Consider the following 23,281-nt stretch of genomic DNA (forward strand, 5'->3'; position numbering starts at 1 on the left):
GAAAGGGAGTGAGGAATTGTGGCTCTGTTTGCCTAATGTAACAAATTAGGGAAGGGTTTCATACTGTCTTCTATCATGTTGTCTGATTTAAGCATCAGATTGCTTGCACTTAGTATCCTGTGCTCCCTTGCAGTCAGTGGAAAGAGGCAGGTGCCTCCAGGGGACAATGCAGAGTAGTCAGTATATGGTAATGCAGGCAATGAAGTGTCTATGCAGTGTAGTGGGAAACTGGACACTAGGCTCGTGCTGCAACAGTTTCTTCTCAAAGGCTCTCTGGGGAAATCTCAGACCTCAGGCCTGTTTGATTTAAGGAGATTGAAAGACAAAGAGAATACTAAGTGAAGCGTTCAATAAGCTCCTGACAGGGAAAATCAGGTTTCTTTTGAAGAGCCTTCAGGGAATGGAGTCAATCTCATATGGCCTTCCAAACCAGCTGTTTAAGTGTCCTACAGGAGGGTGTGAGAACAGAAATCAGCAAGGTTCTGCTCTAGTTGTGCCAATTGCCCATTCATCTTTCTTTTTTCATAGCTTTCAAATCAATTAATGTTTTAAAACTCCTCCTGTAAGCCCCACACTTTCTTCCTGAATATCATCTGTCCTTTCAGTACTCCAATGTTACCTTTATAAGAAGGGACCATGAGAGAATTTTACTTGCAATTTTTTTCCAGGTTGAAAGCATTTAATTTAAGTTATTAATCATCTTTGTTGTTCTTTTTTCTGTCCTCTTTTTTTTTAATTTTAGTTCTGAGGAGTGGAAGAAAGTCAGCAATTCAGAACGTAAGAGCTTGGGACTCACCCTCGAGAATGATGGAGAGTTCTGGTGAGTGGGAGTCACGTGAAGGGTTTGGAGATACTAGGTGCACTGCATAATTGTTATTAATTCTGCCATTTAACAGCTTCAAAAACAACTTCTCCAAATGGATAAGATTATCCAGTCCTGGCGCAAGGTCTGTTTCTTTTAAACTCTCTAGGGATGACAGAGAAGAACAGAAAAAAATGGATTAAAAACTAGTAGAACAAAATTAGTAGCTCTTAGTAAATGTAAGTTTAAAACACCCTCAAAATCTATCATCTATATTTAGGACATTCACTCAGAATCCAAGACAACGCATGTGCCAGTTTACATGACAGAATGCCAAATACTGAACACACTGTCAATCCTGTTTACTGACTACTGTGCCTATCTGTAGGATTTCTAGGCCAACCATGGCTGAGGTATCTGTAAATACAATTGCAGCCAATGAATTTTGATGTTTGCCGGTGTTTTCCAGCATGGGCACAAGTAGTGTTCATTCTCTACAGAATCTCTAGAACTCTAATAATTTTAACTCTGCTTAAAGCTTAGATACCCAAGGCAGTCCAGCAGCTTCTTCAGTAGGTCATCAATATTGCATCAGGTGTGCTGGTAGGGCTCAGTATGAAGAGTCTTCTGTTTGCTTGGCTTTGCCAGAACTGGCAACTGGAAGCCAGCTGTAGGGTTTGGTGCTGGGCCATTAGTGAGCCAGGACATGGTGGTAGTTCAGAGATACCAAGCTGTCAGAGGAGATGAACGCCTTTTAACCATTCTGCAATCCAGTCTGTCACTTTAGCAGGCACAGGTTATAAGACTGAGATAGTACTACATAAAAGCTATGTCCAGAGCGCTGAGGTTTGAGTCATGCTCAGGGACAGGCGTAACAATAAGGACCATAATAATGAGAAGTGGATAGTGCTTTGGTTGCAGGTAATCTCTTTTGCCTTTGTAAAATATATGTTATCAAATCCAGCCTGGTAGATACAACCTATCCTTTAGGCTTAGGTGCTGCAACGGAACAAATCCAGAGCTGACCAAACACACTGAGGTGATGTTTCTCTAAATTAAGTTCTAAGATAGTGTAATTGTGGCTTCACAAGTATTTTCACATGGAGAGCTTTCCAGTGAATCAGTTTGTCCGCTGGACAGCTGAGCAATGCCTCCGCTTAAATTACTGGAAGATTTCATGTGTTATTTTGGCTCTTTGTGTGAGTATCACTGTTTATTTTTAAATAAATATTACTTTCCTGATGTCCCATGGAATAGGATGACGTTTGAGGACTGGTGTAAGAATTTCACTGATGTGGACATCTGCCGGATTGTGAATACCTCCTACTTCAGTATCCACAAGACCTGGGAGAAGGAAATGATGCATGGGGCTTGGGCAAAGAATTCGGAGCCCCTGCTAAATCGCTCTGGTGGATGCTTTGATAACAAAGAGACCTTCCTTCAGAATCCCCAGGTGGGAACCCCTGTATTTTGTGAGGTATTGAAGTGTATCCCCTTTAACTAGGGCTTCTGAAGTATCTACCCTATTTAGGAGTTGCCAGTGACTACTTGACAGAAGTCTCATTGCCAGTGTCTGTCCTCTGGGAGTATGCTGGTTCACTGCAAGTTTCAGTGATTTCTGTGAAATCTCTCAGAAGAGTTTAGATATTTGTTTAGGACTGATCATGTTTGGGGCTGATGAGTCAGACACACCAGGATTAGTGAAGTCCTGCCTGGACTTCTTTCAGTTTCCCAGTTGTAGAAAGGCAGCAAGTCTGATTTTCTAATGACAGAACTCCATTCACTTAACACCCTTAAACAGCCTGAGTATTTGGTCCATGGTATTTAGTTAGTATCCCTTTGCATTAATCTAAGACTCTGAAAGTATCTAGTCTCTTCCCCAAGCTCACCCTCTCATCATCAGTACAGAATTTTCCTTGTCTCATCCTACCTGATAACTTTCAAGCTCTTCAGTTTATCTGTTCATTCTTACTCCATTTCTCACCTTTCTGCCCTTGACAGTGTTGTACATTTTCATCCCAGTGCATGCAAATTCAAGCATAAAACTTCCATTACTGTCAACAAGATCTGGGCAATTACTGCTTTAGTTATTACTTTGAAAATTGACCTTTCTGTTCTTTTGTAATTCACCACATATTTTAGATTAATTAAAGATGTTCTTGTGTCTGCTTCTCTGCACTTGTATGGGAGGTTTCTGTCTGCACCCCTCAGTTTTCATAGCAGGATATTGGAGAAGTGCAGCCTTTGCTGTTCAGACTAGGAGTGGATCTCAAACTCCCAGCTCATCCTGTCATATAGGTGTAGATGGAGAAGCAGTTCTTCACTGCTCTGTCTTCTGTCAGTGCCTCATTTCCAGCAGGCGATTTTATTCAGATATTACCCTTTATGATTCTGGACGTATTCCAAGTGCTTGTCTGGGTCTCATTTGTAAGTGTTTAGCTGCCACAGAGAACAAAATATACATGTTACGGTTGAGTGCAATGCCTGATGCAATGGAAGTTCTTTTTATTCCAGTGTTATCTCTAGGTTAGTTGATTAAAAGGCTCTTAATAACAGTGCTGGAACACATTTGTGTTAGCTTAGGGCTGTTATAAGTTACCGTGGCACATACAACCATAGTCCAGAGATAATCTCTGTCTGTTCTCCCTGAGTGAAATGCCTGACACTGAGGCCTCCTGTGAAGTTTATCTGTATGGAGGGAGACTGTGACACTTCCAGTCCCTTTAAAATGAGGGAATTTAAGCCAAGTATAAATGTATTCCTACAGCCACCTGCTGATTTTCAGATTATTACACATTAGGACAGCTGAAATGTCATCAGATCATCAGAGTTGCATACCCCTCATCCGACCAAGAGAGCAATCTTGCACTCTCACCGGTCCCCTTCCACACCTCCATTTGCCCTGGAACACTCTAGGCTATCTGACAAGGTAACACTGCATATGGTTCAACAGGGACAAGAGTTAAACTGTGCCTTACTGGGTGTTGCTGCATATTTATATCTCGCTTTGTAGATTCTCTCTGCAGAGGCTCTTTACAACCCCTGGGACTCTCTTTAGGGTCCTGTGCTTTCCCTGCCACAATGTTGATATAGCACACAAATAAGAGTACAAAGAAGCTTTGAATTTATACCAAAAAAAAAGCCAGCCCAGACTAGCAAGCAGTAGTTCTGTAGGAGGCCAATCTGGACTGTAAATACCGTGAACAACTAATGAAGCCCAGAGGCTTGGGAAGGTATTGATTTGCTTTCCAATACTGCTGTGCTTCAGCCCACTCTGCTAGAGCTTGGTGTTTGCTCCATGTGGGTGTGACACTGCCTGAGACAGTGAGGGTCAGGGGTGAGAAATGCGATGGTGCCTTATTCCACAGAGCTCTAACCACAGCGGGATGTGAAATCATTACAGGGGATCGTTCCACAACAGTAACCAAGGCAATCTCAGTATCTACCTCAGAGCAAAGCTCAATGAAGATTTCCTTTCTAGCAGCTCTTGGAGGAGCAGGGAGGGGGCATTGAGCCACTGATGATATTCCTCTCCGTGCTGTCAGAGAATTTCAGCTTAAATCAGAACGTGTGGTGCACATAGTACCCAGCTGTGCACCACTGCAGTTTTGTGCTTTTATTTGTTTGCTTCACATTTAAAGGTCTTTGAGGATGGAAGAATACAGCATCTGTCTAAACTTGGCATAAATAGTGTCCTCTTCCCTTCCACTGGTTCTGACAACTCAGATTTGCCCTCTGTATGCATGAAAAACAAAATTTAAAGGAGTCTCTAATAGCGAATGAATTTGAGTGTTTAATTCTTTGTTGCATAAAGAAGCACCTATCTGACCTTTTTTATCTACTGAAAGGGTACATACTTCCTTGTGAACTGGTAGTGACAATAATGTAAGCAATTCAAGTCTGATTTATTGAGATGGGATCTGTTGCCTAAGCTTGAAATAATTTCCTTTGATTGGTCTTAAACTCGAGTTGATTCAAGTTTACTTTAAACAGTTGGGATATGAGATTTGCATGTTAAAGATGCAGGAGTCCTTCTTAGCCCTTTTTACTGGGTATTCCTAAGACTTTCAGGAAAACTGATAAAGTCCAAAATTAGCATTCCTGTCATTCTTATACTAAATTGTAGGTGTGGAACAAAGTTGTGGGTTTGGGTTTTTTTTTTTTTTACTAAGGTTTGGAAGATGCCTTCATTTGCAGGTCCTGTATAAAGATGTTTGAAATTTACAGGCCCTGTTTAGATATTCAGGTTAGAAGAAGAATCAAAAATTATCAAAGACCCCATCTGCAGTCTGTTGGTTTCATTTTTTATCTCACTCCTGATTTATATATATCTAAATAAAACTTAATCTTTTCTCTTCTGCTTTCAGAGGAGATGTTCTGTTCTGCTGCTTCAACAGTTGTTTTGTAATACTGTCGCACACTCTTCTTTATGTGAATTACCTGTTTCAGTGTCTCTGATACTTATGGTTTAAAGATCCTTATTATTAGCATTAATTTTCAGCTGTGAATTGCTAGGAGTGTCTGTTGCATGGAGAACTCTCCTCCCACACCCAAATGTATTTTCATTTGCCTCCTTCGTATGCACGTATTTCCTTGGTGATGACTTTATCCTCAGTATCCTAAGGCATTTCTAATAGCTTACCCTCTTCTCTCTTCTACTAGTACATCTTTGATGTTAAGAAGACTGAGGACAAAGTGTTGGTCTCATTACAACAGGAGGATCGCCGCAAATACAAGAAAGAAGGGAAAGGAGACAGCATCCCAATTGGCTTTGAAATATTGAAGGTAGTCAGCCATCTGCACTCCTGGTTCAGAGTTTGTTCAGCAGTCCTGCTTCTTCCTGGCAACAACCTCTTTGGCAGATAGAGGCATGGTTATCATGGTGGGGTCTGGCTCTCCTCTCAACACGAGCTTTGCTTGTGTACTGCACTCAGTCACCAGGGCTGACATTAGACAGACTATCTGAACTAAATTGAATTTAGTTCAATTCGAACTCTGTTTGAACTAAAGGAACATAAGTAATTTTTCCCTATTCCAAAAGAATTTTAAGTACTTTTCCTACCCCAAGCTTTGAAGAGAAAGACAAAAAAACCATTGACGCTTGAAACATGGAGGGTTTTTTTCTCCTTCTCACCGGAGGCTCCTGCCTCCATTTCATCAGCAAATACAGCCAAATGAATGAGTTTGAAAAGTCTGCAGTTTTTCTTTTGCCACTTAGAAAAAAGCATCAAGAGTGTTTTCAAAAGCTGGAGTAGTGAGTGGGAAATGAGCATATGTAAAAAGGAACCAAAGGGATCCCAAACAGTAATTTAATTGCACTCCCAGGGCAAATTGAGTAAAATGAAAACATACGAACTGAAAGAAGGAGAAAAGCAAGAGAAACAGTTATGTATCTGCTTTTCCACTGAGGATCAGGATTATCTTATCATCTGTTGCTATAGCTAGTGGGACTACACTGAGTCTATGGCCCTACCCTAAAAAATAGTCAGTTTTTAACAGTCAGTTAGAGCTGCTGACATCTGCATCACACCTATTCATTTGACAATCACCTGTTAACCACATATACTGACAAGTGCCTTTACAGAAAGTAGCAGAATTTACCTTGCCTTGTTCATGCCTGTATATCTGATTTGGAAAGGCTTGGAAAAGAAAATCACACCTTCAGAAAAGTATCAGTGCTCGATCTTTACTTCTGTTCAATAATTTTTCTATTTCAGAAGTGTTCTAACCCACAAGGCTCATTATCATGACTAAAGGCCTTTGGAAGACCATGGCCTAAATTATCTGAAGACAAAAGAGAACCAACAGAAAAGAATGTAGGGCTGTCTTTGCCTCCAAGAGCTGCTTAAGAAATAGGTTTATATTTTAACTGTGCTGTGGCAAACATCAGTTCTCTGAAGAGGATGTTAATAGTTAAGCACAGCTTCAAGGCTTAGAACAAAACATAAATGGTTATTATGTGGTTTTTGTATTCAGGAAAGGACAATGAAAGTACAGCTGTGTGCATCTGTATGCTATGTAAGTCTCTCTACATGCTAGAGAAAGGAGGCAGATGAATCTCAGCCTCATCTAAGATGGCAGCATAGCTCAGCGGGTGGAGTCCTTGGAATGTGCATGCCTGTCTGAAAGTATTCAAAACTCTGCAGTAGCGTTATGTCTCTGTTAGTGGATGCATATCTTTGCAGCCCCGAACTTCCACTTCCACTTAGGGGTATACATGTGTATACTGATGCAGTGAAGCGCAGAACAGCACCGCTTGGAAGCCTGTGTGGCTAGCGCCTGGAGCACTGCGTTGCCTGTCAAGGCTATCTCTGCCACAGCTTCAGTGGGTGAAAAACCAGTTGCCAAACCATTTGCCTTTATTGCACATTTTCTTTTCTGCCCATGAAAGGCTGTGTGATGTGGAGGGAAAATCCTGCCTGTTAGCTCTGATACCCCTCCTTGCATTAATCCCTGTACTGCTCTGTGACTGTAGGTGGAAGATAACAGAAGCTATCGACTACACAAGCTGACTGTGCAGGAGAGAGTGGCCACATCTCTGTACATCAACACACGCACTGTGTTCTTGAAGAGGATCCTTAAGCAAGGCCGCTACATCCTTATCCCAACTACATATCACCCTGGCATCACTACAAAGTTTATCCTGAGACTTTTCACAGATGTGCCATCAAAACTCAGGTAAGTTGCACTCACAGCTACAGGAGATCTTCCCTTGCCCACACTGACAGCTCCTCCTTGGAAATGGTTGCGTGGTTGCCCTCAAATATCCCTGAGTCACTAGCTCATACCACTCCAGAACTAGGCCCTTGAGATGGTCAGGGTCACCTCCAAGAATCTCCAGATTCACTGGGATTTGTGCATGGTCAGGACATTTTTACTTTGGAACCTAGCGGGCAGTTCAGTTTGGGTCTTTTGACCTTTTCGTTTGGCTTTTGTAGTTGCCTCCAGTTCTAGGTCAGAACGCTGAGCACTGGTGCTTGCAGTTACAGTTGATACTGTTTATTTCTTTGACCATCTCCTTTGCAAACAGTGGTTGTCTGCAAGGGCAAAACTAGTGTTTCGTGAAATCAGGCCCGCTGAATTTTTTTCTTGCTTTGGTACTATTTTCCATGATTTAAAGGGGTTTTTTCCACCACTTTTGCTGCCATGTAAAGGATGACACACATTTGGTTTACTTTGCTTTGCTCTGTTTTTATTTCTTAAGTCTGTCATTTCTGTACCACAAAATTCCAAAACTGTAGATGAGGAAATAGTACAAATCTCATGTTCTGAAAATGCCATATTTCCACAACCATTGATTGTTTGCCTGACATTTGTTGCTTGAATCGCTTTTCCCATGTTTTTTCAGGGAGCTGAAGGCAGATAAGCCTAAAATGACATGTTGGAGTCTTCTTTGCGGCTATCCACGCAGAGTCACCCAAATCAAAATACACTCTGCAGAGGGTTTACAGAAGCAGGACAGATCAGGTGGTAAGTGTAAAGCGAGCCTAGAAGAGTGGAAGGGGCTTCTTCAGTTCTCTAAAGATGATCTGAGTTGATATGTAAGCAGTCAAAGGTTATTCAAATGAACTGAAGATTTAGGGGATGTTTTTTTCAGCACATTGTAAAATCTGATCAAAAGGGGAGATCAGATTAATAAGGTGATGCAAAACAGCAAGAGTTATGTGTCATCTGTGCTGGTCCAGATGGGCCAGACCCTCCTGAGAAGCTTTTTGTGGGGATTAGTAAGAAATCCACCTTTCAGGGTTATGTGTTTTCTAAATGGAAAACATCCAGGGAGACAGCTGAATCACACAGACTCATGTAGTGTATTACACTTACCTCAGCAATGTCATTCATGGCCTTCAGAGCACTTTGTTCTTCATTACCACAAGCTTAATAGCACTTCATGGAGGAAATTATGGTTTTCAAACAACCATTTGCAGCTGGGTAAACTAGGGCAGTGAGAAGTTAAATGACTTGTACAGGACTATGTATCTGCTTGACTAACATGATCGCCTTCTATGACAAGGTGACCCACTTAGTGGATGAAGGAAAGGCTGTAGATGTTGTCTACCTAGACTTTAGTAAAGCCTTTGACACCATTTCCCACAGCATTCTCCTGGAGAAACTGGCTGCTCATGGCTTGGATGGGCGTACTCTTTGCTGGGTAAAAAACTGGCTGGATGGCCGGGCCCAAAGAGTGGTGGTGAATGGAGTTAAACCCAGTTGGCAGCCAGTCACAACTGGTGTTCCCCAGGGCTCAGTACTGGGGCTGGTTCTGTTTAATATCTTTATCAATGATCTGGATGAGGGGATCGAGTGTACCCTCAGGACGTTTGCAGAGGACACCAAGTTGGGTGGGAGTGTCGATCTGCTGGAGGGTAGGAGGGCCCTACAGAGGGATCTGGACAGGCTGGATGGATGGGCCAAGGCCAACTGTGTGAGGCTCAATGAGGCTCCGGGCCGGGTCCTGCACTTGAGTCACGACAACCCCATGCAACACTGCGGGCTTGGGGAAGAGTGGCTGGAGAGCTGCCTGGCGGAAAAGGACCTGGGGGTGTTGGTTGACAGCTGGCTGAATATGCGCCAGCTCAGGTAGCCAAGGCGGCCAACAACATCCTGGTTTGTACCAGGAATAGCGTGGCCAGCAGGACCAAGGCAGTGATCATCCCCCTGTACTTGGCACTGGTGAGGCCACCCCTCGAATACTGTGTTCACTCGCTACAAGAAGGACATCGAGGTGCTGGAGCGTGTCCAGAGAAGGGCAACAAAGCTGGTGAAGCTTCTAGAGCACATGTCTGGTGAGGAGCGGCTCGGGGAGCTGGGGCTGTTTAGCCTGGAGAAAAGGAGGCTGAGGGGAGACCTTATCGCTCTCTACAACTACCTGAAAGGAGGTTGTAGCGAGGTGGGGGTCAGTCTCTTCTCCCAAGTAACAAGTGATAGAACAAGAGGAAATGGCCTCAAGTTGCACCAGGGGAGGTTTAGGTTGGATATTAGGAAAAACTTCTTCACCGAAAGGGTTGTCAGGCACTATAACAGGCCTGACAGGGGGGTTGAGTCCCCATTCCTGGAGGTATTTAAAAGATGTGTAGATGTGGTGCTCGAGGACATGGTTTAGTGGTGGACTTGGCAATGTTATGTCAAGGGTTGGACTTGATGATCTGGCACCTGATGTTGACAGTTAATTAGGAGACTTGACCAGTTGTCATTCACTTCCTCATTTTCTATTCCTACTCTCTGTCTGTCAGCCTTCATTTTCCATGAGCAGTGCAATAGAAAAAGGTATACACATCCAGCACTGAGTGGTCGGTAGGGAGAAAGCAAAGGAGCAGAGATACTACAGTGAAATTGGAAGAGGAAACTAAAGAGGGTCCTGAAACATCTGCTGTGGTTGCTCCAGATAATGCTTCAGCTCTCTTTAGTTTACGATGTGGAGCTCAGTTGCATTAACTTCTTGTGGTAGAGTAGGCATTAGACTTAGACCTGTAGTACAGTTTATCTTCAGTCTCACAAAGCAGCTGTAAAATTTCTCCCACCAGCTGGCTACAATTTTATTCCAGTCCCCTTTTCATAGTTATTCCTGGTACCCACTGAGTGGTGACTGAATGTACTTTTCACTGTGAAAGCCACTTTCTGTTAACTCTGGTTGTCTCTTCAGGGGACAGGAATGCTGGAGGGAAGAGATATAGAAAGTTGATTCAGTTCATTTTTCTTGGTACTTTTCTTGAAAAACAGGAGCCACAAACACTTCAGTCAAACAAGTGGTATGGCTCCACATCCTCAGCAAGGCAGGATGGATGGGTGAGACTGAAGGGGCTATATGTGAGAAGAATAGCAGAGCAGTGCATTGAAAAGAGGGAGTATATTCTTGTTCTTGCCCTGTGAAGGACACTTTCATTTTTAAGGGTGGGGGTTTTTTTGCTTTTACAATTCCTTAAACATTTTTCTCTAACATTCCCTGCAGTAAAGAAATAAAAGCCAATTCTCCACCCTTAGCATTTCACAATCCTTAGCACAATTATAGTCTTGACAAGATCATTAAAACCAATTGCCTGCAGCTGCCAAAGACCAGGCTTCAGCTCAGAGAGCATTGTGGGATTTGGTGCCTTGTGACACAGACCCTCAGGAATATACAAATAGGACTTACAACCAATGTGTAATAGATTTTCTAACTACAGCATAGCCCAAATACCCTTAGGACTCACTACTACCACGCGTGGTCAGGTTGAGTTGAAGCATCTTCTTCCACTTTGATTTCAGCATCGAGTGTTGGGCTGATGATTACCTGACAGAACTGAAAAGGTAACCTATTGTGGGAAGAACTGTCCATAGGAAATGGACTCACAGATTTTCTGTTTAAACCTAAGCAAAACTTCTGCTTGATTATTTTATCTGCTGAAAAAATGCAGAACTGGGTCAAGTGATACTATTTGTGAATTAATATTGTATTCATCAAGTGGCTGAAAAAAATCAGTCTATCATTTTCAATTTTCTTCTGAAGTGTTTCCGTTTCCCTGTGTGAAACAACGTGCCATTTTTAAATTCATGAAAAACATAAGGGGCTTTGAACACAAAACCTAAATGAATCTTATTGTCTGACTTTGAATAAAATTTCACCAAAAAAGTTAAAATATTTTCCTTTTATATCAACATAAGCTTTCAGTAAAAGCCTTTGTCTCTTTTCAGCCTGTCGTTCCAAATCTCATCCATTCAAGGGGCAGTGAAGGAGAGCTGAGTTACTTCACTTCAGTAGCTTCCCCACTATCTTGAATGCTGCTGTGAAATCCCTGAGTCTGTCTTTATTAGCCTTTTTTTCCCTATAAGTATCTCCAGCTCACAGAGTACATTCATAGATTGTCTTGCAGAATGCCACATCTTATAGCAGCATCCCTACAAATGAAGTAGAGAGAGCATATAAATAAAAAAAAACCAAAAACATGAAGCCAAATGTGCACTGCTGACATTTGTGCTACACAACAAAGTCAAGCTGTGCGATGGCAAGGATAACGCCCATAACTGGCACTCTGCCTTCTAGGGACACCTTGCTGGGAAATTTGGCAAAGCTCCCAAATGATACTGGAGTCATTTTGGGCAACATAAAAAGCTGGCTATGGTACATGTTTCTCACTTTTGGAGGGTTTTTTTGGTAGATTAAAAGAGTGGATATAGAAATTCCCTGAAGCACACTGTCTGGCTGGATTGTAAATTTTACACTAGGAAGTCATGTGTCCAGGGACATTAAATATCCCATATTTTAAGATTGCTTCCTAATACTGCCACAAAAGAATGCAACTCCTTGTCATCTCTCGTCTCCTCTCTGGATCCACGCCTGGGCCCTCTCCCATGCTTATCTCAAGGAGAAGTAGCAGCCAGGCATTTGAAAAAGACCAGCTTTCTCAGAAGTGAGTTTAGACCTCAAAGTCACATGGGCAGTTACCGAAATACCAGCCTTACCTGCCGCTCCTGGAGCATTCCCTGATGTGAACTAGGCGTAAAAGTCAACAGCAGCCTCCTGTCTAATCAATACCGTGAGATATGAGGGAAGAGGCCACACAGCAATTGCCATTGGGAGTGACAAGTAGAGGTTTCCTTTCAGGTTAGGCACAGTCAATATGTTTATTCAAGTAGAAAATAGGTAGATTAAGTGGTTGTGTTTTCCTGCTGCTAAGAGGACCTCACACAAAGGTTACTCACTTGCTGACGCGAAGGTTGACGGCAACTTATTTCTACGCGAGCTGCTGTGTCTGATTAACCCCACTGCATTTCACAGGGGTTTCCTGACTTCTCCTTCACCTTCTCATCTGCAGCACCTCAGCTCTCAAGCTGCTTCTTTTCTTATGCTCAGTCTCTGTCATCTGTCAGCTGTATTCCACCTTGTCCAGCCACCTGCCTGGTTTGTCACTATCACCCCTTAGCATAGAGAGAAGACAAAACTTGATGATAAAGGCGGAGGTTATGATTCATTCTGAAGCTTCTGAGAACTGACACACGGCGTTACATCTCTGTGACAAACTGTCCTGAAATCATCAGGATGCCTCTGTACTCTGACACTGGGGTATGCAGTTGTGGAAAGTAAGAGCAGCCTGAACAGAGATACCTTTTTTTGATATAACTTGGATAGAGGGGTTTTAGACTTGAATGCACTGTTCTTCACGTAAGCCCATCACTGTCATCTGAGAGCTGTGCTTAGCACAAATTTCTGAGCAACTACTTAAAACTGGAAGAGAATGAAGATTGCATAGCAAGCACACACCCGGCCTGGTTCACGAGCTGGTTGTCATCAGAACCCTGCTCCCTGCCAGAGGAAGGTTGTTTAATCTCTATTTTAAATGTTTACTGGAAAGCTCCTCCTTGCTGGTGTCTTTGATCCATTGCCCTGTCTGGAAAAAATAACGGATGATTTGCTGTTGTCAAGGATAGTGGATGAATCCAGCTGCCCAGACTCAATTCTGAATGCATATAGGCTGCTTCTCTTGGAATTACCTCTCTCCGAGTTAGCTTGTTCTGAAGTTGATCCAACTATCTGTGAGCCAAGTGCAGTGGCGGGTTTGCAAGGGGATGAGGAAGCACTGTGTGCTTGGAGATTTTCTGCCTCTCGTTCCCAAGTCTGTCTTAAAAATTGCTCTCGCTACTGTCTGTCACACTCTTTTTCCCAAGAGCTTATCTTTGAGAACAAATCACCTTTTGCGTTTTTAAGTCTTCCCACTGAAATTCCATGTTGAATTCGCATGTTTAATTGCCTTTCAGCACTTCTTTTCTAAACTAGGTACTGTGATCCCCAGTACGTGACATACCTGGTAAGCAGAGTATCTAGTACCTTTAATGGCAGTTGCCTTGGGAGCAGTCTGAGAAGTAGAAGGAACAAGAAGGCAAAAAGCAGCTGGTAAATATCGAGTCAAAGCACAAGAAGGGAAGCAGAGAGAAAATGGAGCAGAGATGAAGGGAGGATTTACTGATGCCAGTGGAAAGACTCCCTTTTATTATCTGTATTGCAGGAGAAGCTAAGAGGTATCACATGAGCAACACTCAACTGCAAAAGGTAAAGCAACCTGTTGTAATTCCCAAGGCAGTGCTTGTGTCTCAGCACTGTGTCTGCTCTGTTTGGCCCATGCCTTTTTCCAGTGACTGAGTTTGTCATAGCTCTCCGTATACCAGTGGAGTATAAGAGTGGTCTAGCTGGAGAAGAGTGGGACTGTCTCTGAGAACTTCTTCTCAAGAACGTTTTCTAGAAAGCCTTTTGTGTTTGATACAGTGCTGAAGGCTGTGGATGTTACATCCTTAGTCCAATTCTCAAAAAAAAAAAAAAAAGCTAGCCTTAGACTACTGTGCATATATTTCTTTAAGCCTTAGAAATGTTATTACTGTTCAAGTGTTTCTGGCTTTTACAGTTTTCAATTTTTTCCTTTGCGCTGTTCTTCCGTATGACTTCCCAATTCAACAGCATGGCCATAGGACTGAGATGGAACAGTTGCTTGTACACAGTATGGTGTTCAAGGCACAGCTTGAGTCATGTATGTGCCTGAGAACCAAACCCAGTCCTCCTTCCACTGCCAAAGCAGTTGCCAGAGTAGCAGCTCCAGTTGTTTTCATTCCCAGCTCATGGCTTTTCCACGTTCATGGCCCTTTCTGCATTGTCTTTGTACTGTAAATAAACCAGGCCCAGAGCTGCAAGAAAGTGGGCCAGCTGTAGCTGAGAACATCTCTTGTCTCATCCCACATGGGCAGCTCTCCCTTTCTTTCTTTTGTTCTGGAATTGGAGTCACTCCTAATATAACTGACCACTCGGCAATGCCATCATGAGGTTGTGGTGTGCAGGTACCTTTCATGTTTCTCTTCTACCTCCCTCTTTTTTCCTAGCTCTTTCTGAGGATTTGAATCTGTTTCTTTCGAATGTTAGCTTTCCTTTTCCTTTCACTTAGCAAGTCCCTTCATTAACAGCTCCCTCTTCCAGCAGATATGCCTGTTACCTCTTTAAGCTCTGTGTCCTTTCGCCACCCCTTCTTATGCCCTTTATCTCTTAATTACTGTTAATGATCAGATGTTGCTTTGCTCTTTGCCTTTGGCTAAAGTAGTTGACACCATTTCATGCAAGACCCCATTTTATTCAGATCCATTTTCCAAATCTCTTTGCAAAGGGGGAGCTTTTCCATCACTGATTACACAGCGTGGTGCCGCCCCATGCCCCAGAGCAAATCCGCACATTCAGTGACACAGAAAGTAATTGCCTATCAGAAAAGCCAATACGTTGCTACCTGCTATGTCGAAAGTGTGAGATGTTGTCAGGGTAACAGGCCTATCGCATGGCTGGCCAGGTGTAATCATAGTGCAGCATATGGAAAAATCTGTGTCTTTCTCATAAGTGGCAGTAGCTCCTTCTTCTGTTTTGGATGTAGCTGTTAGGTGGTTTGTTTGTGTGAGATGTTGGTATCCGTTCTTGTAAACGAGTGATGTTTTTGAGGAAAATCATCCTGGGTATGAACTGTTAAAAAACGAAAGCTGCCTTAAAATTACGCTGCCTTATGGCTGTCATTCCAGTGGTGGCATTGTCAAGTAGATGGCGATGAAATGCATGCAAGAAGCGATCACGAGTCTGACTTGCGCTTACATGCATTCAGTGGGTTTATTTAAAATCCATATCTAAAAAGTAGCAAGGTGTGGAAAAACAGATATGCTGTCATTAACAATAGGAATGGACAGAAATAGTTGTGTTGAAATACAAAAAAATGGTAATGCCTGTGTTTAATTAAAAGTTAATTAGAAAGCAGAATGGTCCATTCTATTTAAGGATAAAGACAGGTGTTTCCTAATTGGTTCCTGCTCTCTGTTGGAATGGAAAGAAAATATCAACATTTATGACAAAGTAAAAATGTTCAGTGTAAAAACAACAAAGCATTTCTAGAATGTTGAATAATCTCCATGGGTTACGTATGATTAAAGTGTAATTTAAAACATTAACTAGGACCTATAATAGACACAAACATGTTGTGATAACATAAACTTTAAAATTGCATTAATCCAAATGATAGAACCAAAGAAATTGTCTCAGGTTCATGGGAATGAAATGAGAACCTGGGGAGGATCTGCTTTGACAGTTTCCCACAGAAAACTTTGTTGAAACCAGTGCACACCTACAAAATGTTTTTGCTTTTTGACAATATTTTACTTTCTGGAAGAGAAACTGCTTCTTGAAAACTACCTCCTAACAGTAATACTCATATCAGAATACAGTAGACAGCACTTCAAGCTAGGCAGTCTAAAGGTGGGCACTGAGATGTGCATTCAGTGATCTAAAAGCAGTAGTCCATGCAGTTCCTGTCCTTGCCCTCCAGAGGAATTGTGGATGATGAACGGTTTTTATCTTCCATTTTGGCCCAGGTGCCCAGAACTACGTATCAGATTGCATCTGCACAGATGCATTTTGGCTCTCACATCTAGAGCAGTGTCAGGGAGCTTAGAGTGTCGCTTTGAAGACTTTCTGTTAGATGAGCCAGGAGGACGCACAGCAAGGGAATGCGGGAAGATCGCAATCCCAGTCTAGGAGCAAGCTGGTTTCACAGCAAGTGGTGCTTGGTTTCCAGCTCTGAGCATCCAGTTGTTACACGAATGAGGTATTTCACCTCTGCTGGTGACGGGCAGCTAGCAGTGGATGTGATATGCTCCAGTGCCCGGCTCCTGAGCGCAGTAGCAGCGGTGCTGGCAGGCACAGGAGGGGATTGCTTCTGCTGGGTTTCTGGGCATGTCTCCGCTGCCATTCTGTGTCCTATGAGCTGTGCCGCTGGTTGTGTTTTAGGAGCAGATCCCTATGTGCTTATCAAGTGTGAGAACCAAAGCGTGCGTTCCCCCGTGCAACACGATACAACCAGTGCCGTCTTCGACACGCAAGTGATTTTCTACAGAAAGAACATCGACAGTCCTATCGTTGTCCAGGTGAGATAAGACATGCAGGGTGGGCTGCTAAAGGTGAGATAAGACATGCAGGGGAGCACTACAGCATCACTGGGCTTGACCTGTGCTAACTCTTCCTTCATATGACTGATATCCAGGATAGAAGTGTGAGAACCTCTGCTCCCCTTCCTGGGCTATGCCTGGAGCTGTTCAGCTGTTCTGCTGATTCTCTGGTCTAGGTCTCTTCCATAAAACAGCACCTGGTAACACTTAGGGATCAGAAGGCCTATTTCATTCTAAGGCTTTGAAGGAATTTACAGAATTATCTTTTGCCTCATTTGGTACCTGACGGAACAGAGACAAAGAAAAGCCAAGTGTTGTCCCGAGTCAGTCTTTGAAATAAAACCAAAGCTAAGGCTACTATTAAGAAGTTTTTTAGCTTGAATTCTAGTCCTGTGGGAATTAGACCACGCTGTTTACCTCAGCAGAGCTGAAGAAACAGAGCTTGGTATTTAGATGAGGCAGTCCAGGAAAACTTTGGGAGAGTGGAACGGCATTTCAGTTTGATACGCACAGTTGTTTAGTGTTAGACAAATACCAGGGACTATGTCATCTTCATCAGTGTAGGGAGATCGTACGATGAATCAATTCACTGTGGCACATAAGTGCCAGACATTGAAATAGCTTTATAGCACCATGTTGCAGGAAGAGATACATTTCTGACTTTTCACTGCCTAATGCAGTACTGGTGCATAGTACTCCTGTGCCATAGTACTCCTCTGAACTAACAGGTCTATTCTACAAATATTATTAATAGAAGGAGGATGACAGCAGTGTTATCCCCCAAACCACAGACTGTAGTTATGGATTAGAGGGAACCGATACAATAGCTGATGGAACATGCTCTGTGTTCTTGGCATCTACAGGGTTGCCTAATCCTTAGTAAAGATTTGATTTACACAAGGGACCTCGCCCCATCTCTCTACAGCATGCAGCTCAAACACTTTGACTTTTCCAGGATAACTGATAGTTAAATACTAATGAACTTCACAGACCAAACAAAGACTGGCATGTGAGACTAGCAGCCAAACCCACTATTAACACCATTTCAGTTGCTGCTTGCTATATGCCCAACCTCATCCTGAGTAGTGACAAAGGACACGTCCAAGGACTCCAGAACTACTGATGTCCCTTGCTCTAGCAGTGTGGACCTGGCTCTAACAGAGTCAGAGGAAAAGCACTGAAGACACTGCAGAGGTGAGCACGAGCAGGCAGAGTGGCACAGACGGGCTGATTGCATGTAGGTTTTTACTGCTGATGAGCTCAAACAGGTAATTTTTATTCGTCTTCTAGGCAGGCTGTGACCTAGAAAGCAAAAAGCTGCATTTAGCTCCTTATTTGCATAGCGTATGTAAATGAGCATGCAAATCCAGAATCTCCCACATGCTCTCTAGACAATTAGCTAAATTTAGATGTACACCCCCTCCTCACTGCTTTTTCAAGGGGTTAATGGGGGTGACTCTCCTCCAGCACAACCCTTTCAGGTGGAGTGTGAGAGAAGCACTGCTTCAGCTGGGTTTATTTCTGTTCCCTTGTCTCTAGGTCTGGAACAGCAACGTCTTGTGTGACGAGTTCCTCGGACAGGCAGTGCTGGCAGCTTCACCCAGTGACCCCAGAGAACAGCAGACTCTGCAGCTCCGAGGGAGAGGCAGCCGAGAAGCAGCCGAGGTGCCAGGTCACATCACTGTCAAGGTTTTTTCCAGCGATGACCTCGTGGAGCTATGAATACCAAAGCCCTGCAGAGCCAGACAGAGCTGTCACCTCGCAGCAGGAGGGCTTGTCTGTGCTTTCTGTGTGAATGACTCGGGAGCAAAGGTTGCACATAATCATAATTGCTTTAAAAAGAAAAAGCCCTCTAACTCTCCACATTATCATGGATAATGGGGAGAAAGGCTTTTAAAGAGGGGAAAAATACATATTTATACATATATATGTTCACGATACAGCAAATACAGTAGAAGAGGGGCCAAACTAAACACTAGCCGATCAGCTCATTAAGATGTGACCATTCTCCCCAGCAGCATCTTTCAGGAGCTCTCGGCACAAAGCTGGAAGCAGGCGTGACTGTTCTCACAGGTTCTCAGCACATCGTCATCCGTTCTCAGCAGTGGGAATGGATGCAGGCAGGAACGGCTGCATCGCCATGGTCGCGTACCGGCAGGTTGGTGGGGTGGCAAGCACAAAGTGGATTCGCTAGGCTCAGTCCTTGTTCACTGCCAGGCTGTATTTGGGAGGGGGATTTTTTTAAGATTTGATTGGATTTTTTTTCCCCATATAGGCATGTAAAATTCTTGATGAATTTCATTGTTATTGCTACAGATCAGAAATTTCTGTTCCTTGGCGAAAATGTCATTACTCAAGGAGTTCAGTCATAGGTCATAGCCTTAAGACCAGGCATGCCAGGGCAAGGTTAAAATAGAAGGGCCGGTCTTGCAGTGCCTATTTGAACACCACAGCAAATAAGAGCTTTGCCCCCATAAAGGCTCTCAAATTGACTTTCTTATTCTTTTATTCTCCACCTCAAGCTGATGACTCATAAGTTGATATCTCTGGCCAAGAGAAGGGCACCTCACAATTCAGCTGTGGTTTTGCTCAGAGGACAAATTCAGTAATGGGAGCCTCCTTACTAAGGAGGCTTTGTTTAATCCACATGATGCTAAAAATGGAATAATGCTCCTTTTTCTTCATTAGATGTGATGGGTAGCACCAGAGTGAAAGAGGACAAAATTAGCTCATGACAAGGAGGGGTTTGTAACACAAAGATGCTGTGCCCTGACCGGTATCAGCTTTCACTCTTGAAATTTTGCATCGGTTTATTGCTGACAGAGCTGACGTCTTTGATGAAGTTTAACTTGGGTATAATGGAGGACAGGTATCGTTTCACATTTCCTTCAAAGCAGGGTTCCGGTACAAACTTTCTTTTAACTTTTGCATATAGCCCGACGGCAGGGTTTCCTCACAGCAGACATTTCTGTGTTGCCAAGCTGTGCAGCGATTCTGGCAGTGTAAGAGGCTCACTGTGTTAGACCGCTCCGAAATGGATTTTACATAGTTGCAAATTCTGGTCTTGAAAGTGAAGCTAAAGGATGATTATTCTGCCTTTTGTACAGCCAGGAAATTTGGATTTCTGTGTGCCTTGTAACCACTTCAGCCATTTTGTGCAATTTTTATAATTTATAAAATGGCCCTCAATAGAGTTAATGTTTTCACAAAAGGTTTTGAAGTCTCCTCAGGGCTCCAAAAGGATCATTGCTGTGGTAGGAAAATGCTTTCTCTGGCATGTTGGAGATGGAATGTAGGGCCGTGAATGATACTATACTGACATAAGCTTAGTTGGTACCTAAATCCAGCTCTCTTTTTAAATAGCTTGGACTCAAGCCATTTTGCATGCAGAGCATTTGTCAGATGTGAACTACCTGTGGTTGACAGCCCCACAAGCAAGTGTAATTCTTCTCTGTAAACTCATAGCTTCAGAGTTGCTTACTCTCAGGTATGTTTGTAAACTGCAATTTTTTTAAAAAAAGCATGAACTTTCTCATACAGACCAGAGCTCGGGCAAGCCACGCAGGGAACTGCAATTCAGCCTGGGCTGTCCTAGCCCTGCGCTATGACCTGTTTGCCTCGCTTTTCCTCACACTATTGGATGCCGTGGTAGCTGCTTCTCAGCAGCGTGGCACGAGGGGTGACTGCAGCCCGTTGGCACAAACTTCACCGTACGGGTAGAGAGCACCACGCTGGCTTTCCAGCACGGTGAAAGCCCCGCGCTGCATTTCGTAGGGCAGCAAGGCATGCAGGAGAGGACACTGAGGCAGACCAGAATAGGTCGTGTCGTATAACCCCCTTTCCAGACAGACTTTTCTCCAGGGGCTGTTCTGTATGAGATGGGTGCAGTAAGGAGGGGCTGGCTTGCCCAGCTGATTGATTTGGGTCAGTGTTTAGCCTGAAGAAGGCTCCTCTCAGAGAAAGCACCCAGCACGGCCAGGCTGCTTTCCCTTCTGTGAACTGAGGCAGCTGGCAAGAGACTGGAGGCTTATGCCTCCCTGCCCTGGTATTTGCCTGATCTGAGCTTGCCTGAGCCCATCGAGGGCACAAAGCCACCTTGCCTCCTAGGTGGAGGGGAGTCCCTTGGCTGTTTCCTTTGAGCCCCGCAGCCCTGGCCTCCAGCTCCCAGCGCTGCCACCCCATTTCAGCATCTGTGTAAGGGGAGGCAGAGGGAGCTTGACCAGCAATTCTGTGTCATGTACAGCTTGACAACGAGGGAAGTCAGAGCAGTGTGTATAAAGGTGTTTAGGCCTCGGTAATTATGTCAGCTCAAGACATTCCCACAGTTTGTTGCCGTGGTATGGGACAAGGCACCCTTGAACACCCGTGCTGGCCAGGCTCGAAATGGGGCTCTGTTGCTCTCCCAGCATTGCCCTGAGGGTACTGCACGCCAGTGCTGGTAGCCGTGGGAGGCTCAGGCGTGCTGAGACCAAGCAGAAATGTCTGTACCTCTGCATTTAGTAATTTTTGGAAGTAGTTGGAGCAGGCAGGATTTGCCCATCAGCAGGAGCTGATCCAACCTGGGAACACAACTGGCTGTGCTGATTTATAGAGGCTTCTGGCTTCTCCTCCCACCCAGGCACGTGGGAGATGGGAGCAATGCCAGGTGAAGCCAAGGCAAGAGCAGGTTGACGGGGGCTTGCACCGCTGCCTGCTCCCTGCAGGAGCCCAGGCCGGGCCGGGGACAGTGCCCGCAGCTCCGCAGGCTCTTTCTCCTGCTGTACATCTCGCCATGCGCTGAAAGCAAAGCCAGATCTGTGGGGTTTTGGCTTACAGGGGAGGTAGATGTGATATGTTTGAGATAAGAGGATTGCCTTTTCAGACAGACACGGGAATTTAAGATCAAATACTACCAGAGTTGGGCAGTATTTTTTAACAGTGATAACTTGTGGGAAAATGAAGGGTTTTTTGTGGAGAATTGCATTCATGTATGCGCTTGGGCCACCTTCAGCAGAGTTTTGCCCCTCAAAAATTAAAACAGAGGGAAATCATTGGAAATTGTTTCATTTCACCCTTTCTTTACTATTCAATATGAAGTGACCTAAATAAAAGGTTAACAAAAAAATAAACATGTTCAGTAATTTCTGAGATGAAACAGTTGGTTTCAGATAAAAGAAATCATTCTGGGATGACCCCAAATGACATTTTTCAACTTGCTTGAGAAGAAAAATATGTATCTCAGCTGTTGACTGAACAGTTCTTCCCGATTGCCTGCCTTTTACTTCCTTACTGCTCCCTGTTTCCCCGATGAATTCCCAGCTCATTGCGATCTCCATCGTACTGTAGCCTTCCTTGCTGTCCCTCACCCGGGGGAAGACCAAGCCCCGGGTCTGGGGACTCGTCCTGTCCCTGGCTGCACAGCAGCAGCCTCTCGGGAGTCCTGCTTGATTTTGCGATGTAATTCAGACCCGCTCTCCAGCATCGGCCCCAGGCAGCGTGCTGTTTATTGTTTACTTAAAATGCTATTTATTTCAGTGGAGCCCAGTTTTTGTCCTCACTGCTGTGTTCCCTTTCCCTCCTCCCTCCGCCAGGATGAGCTCTGTGAATCCCCCGTTAGGCTCCTCTGGCGTACCGGGCCAGTCACCTCTGCGGGGAAGAACGGACTGGCTTTGCTGAGCGCAGCGCGCAGCAGTGCTGTCAGGGCTAGAAGAGCTCCACTCCACCCATGTTTTTGCTGTTTGTCTCAACTAAATCTTCACCGTTTTGAATTCTCACTCTAGGGTGGCTGCAGGGTAGACAGCTAGCCTGACTCCCGCAGCATCGCCTCCTGTTTGGGGTGCAGAGGATGGTCCCAGATGTTAATGGTGAGCAGCCAGAGCTGTAGCTTCCAGCCAGCATTCGTGAGCGTTGTGTTATCGTCTCCTGCAGCTTCGGGGGCAACCAACCAACTCTGTTGGTCCTGCTAGGTCAGTACTGCTCGTATCGGCTAGGAGTTATGAAGGCTGAAGGTCTTCCCTGCTCCAAAGGAGTCGGCGTTAAGCCTGGCAGGGCCCGGCGGGTGCTGCGCTAGGAGCCACAGCACCTCCTCCTGCCTTTCTCCTCCTGTCGCAGGAGCACCCGCTTGGCCGTGGGAAGCGCTGTGCTGGGAAAGGTCCAGCGGCCGAGCTGGGTCTGCCGCTGGTGCCAGCTGCCCCCACAGCAGCGCGACCGCCGCAGACAAGCGGGGCCGGGTCCCGGCTCCTCTGCGGGGGACCCCGGGACGGGAGGCGGTAGATGCTGCGCGGCGGTCGGTGCCCGGAGGGGCGGCTGCGGAGCGGGCTCTGGGCCTCCCGGCCGCTGGAGCCCCGCCGCCCCCCGGTAACCGGGCGGTTCCGCGCTGCAGGCTCGGCAGGGGGCGGCCGCTGCCGCCAGCGTCCGCCGCCGCTGGGGGGCGCCCGCGCCTCGCTCCCGGCGCCGCCGCCGGCCCCGGCGGGAGGGGAGCGGCCGCCATCTTCCCCGTGTGGGCGGGCGGGGCGGGGCGGGGCGGGGCGGGGCGGCGGGAGGGAGGGAGGGAGGCGGGGGGCAGCGGGG

General features: G+C 45.0%; 1 protein-coding gene across 1 annotated transcript in view; it reads left to right on the forward strand.

Annotated features, from left to right (window-relative positions):
* CAPN6 (calpain 6) overlaps window positions 1–23,150 on the forward strand; it is a 70,552-nt gene extending 47,402 nt beyond the window's left edge. Inside the window, exons 8-14 of the mRNA XM_009477050.2 lie at window positions 743–820; window positions 2,060–2,255; window positions 5,465–5,587; window positions 7,278–7,480; window positions 8,151–8,272; window positions 16,575–16,711; window positions 18,272–23,150. Of these exons, the coding sequence (XP_009475325.1) occupies window positions 743–820; window positions 2,060–2,255; window positions 5,465–5,587; window positions 7,278–7,480; window positions 8,151–8,272; window positions 16,575–16,711; window positions 18,272–18,454 (1,042 nt within the window). The 3' untranslated portion in view covers window positions 18,455–23,150. The remainder of the gene's footprint in view (window positions 1–742; window positions 821–2,059; window positions 2,256–5,464; window positions 5,588–7,277; window positions 7,481–8,150; window positions 8,273–16,574; window positions 16,712–18,271) is intronic.
* The last annotated feature ends 131 nt before the right edge of the window (window positions 23,151–23,281 follow it).

Source organism: Nipponia nippon, unplaced genomic scaffold, assembly GCF_047370975.1.
Source record: "Nipponia nippon isolate SJK-2023a ecotype South Korea unplaced genomic scaffold, ASM4737097v1 scaffold_12, whole genome shotgun sequence".
Lineage (NCBI taxonomy): Eukaryota > Metazoa > Chordata > Aves > Pelecaniformes > Threskiornithidae > Nipponia > Nipponia nippon.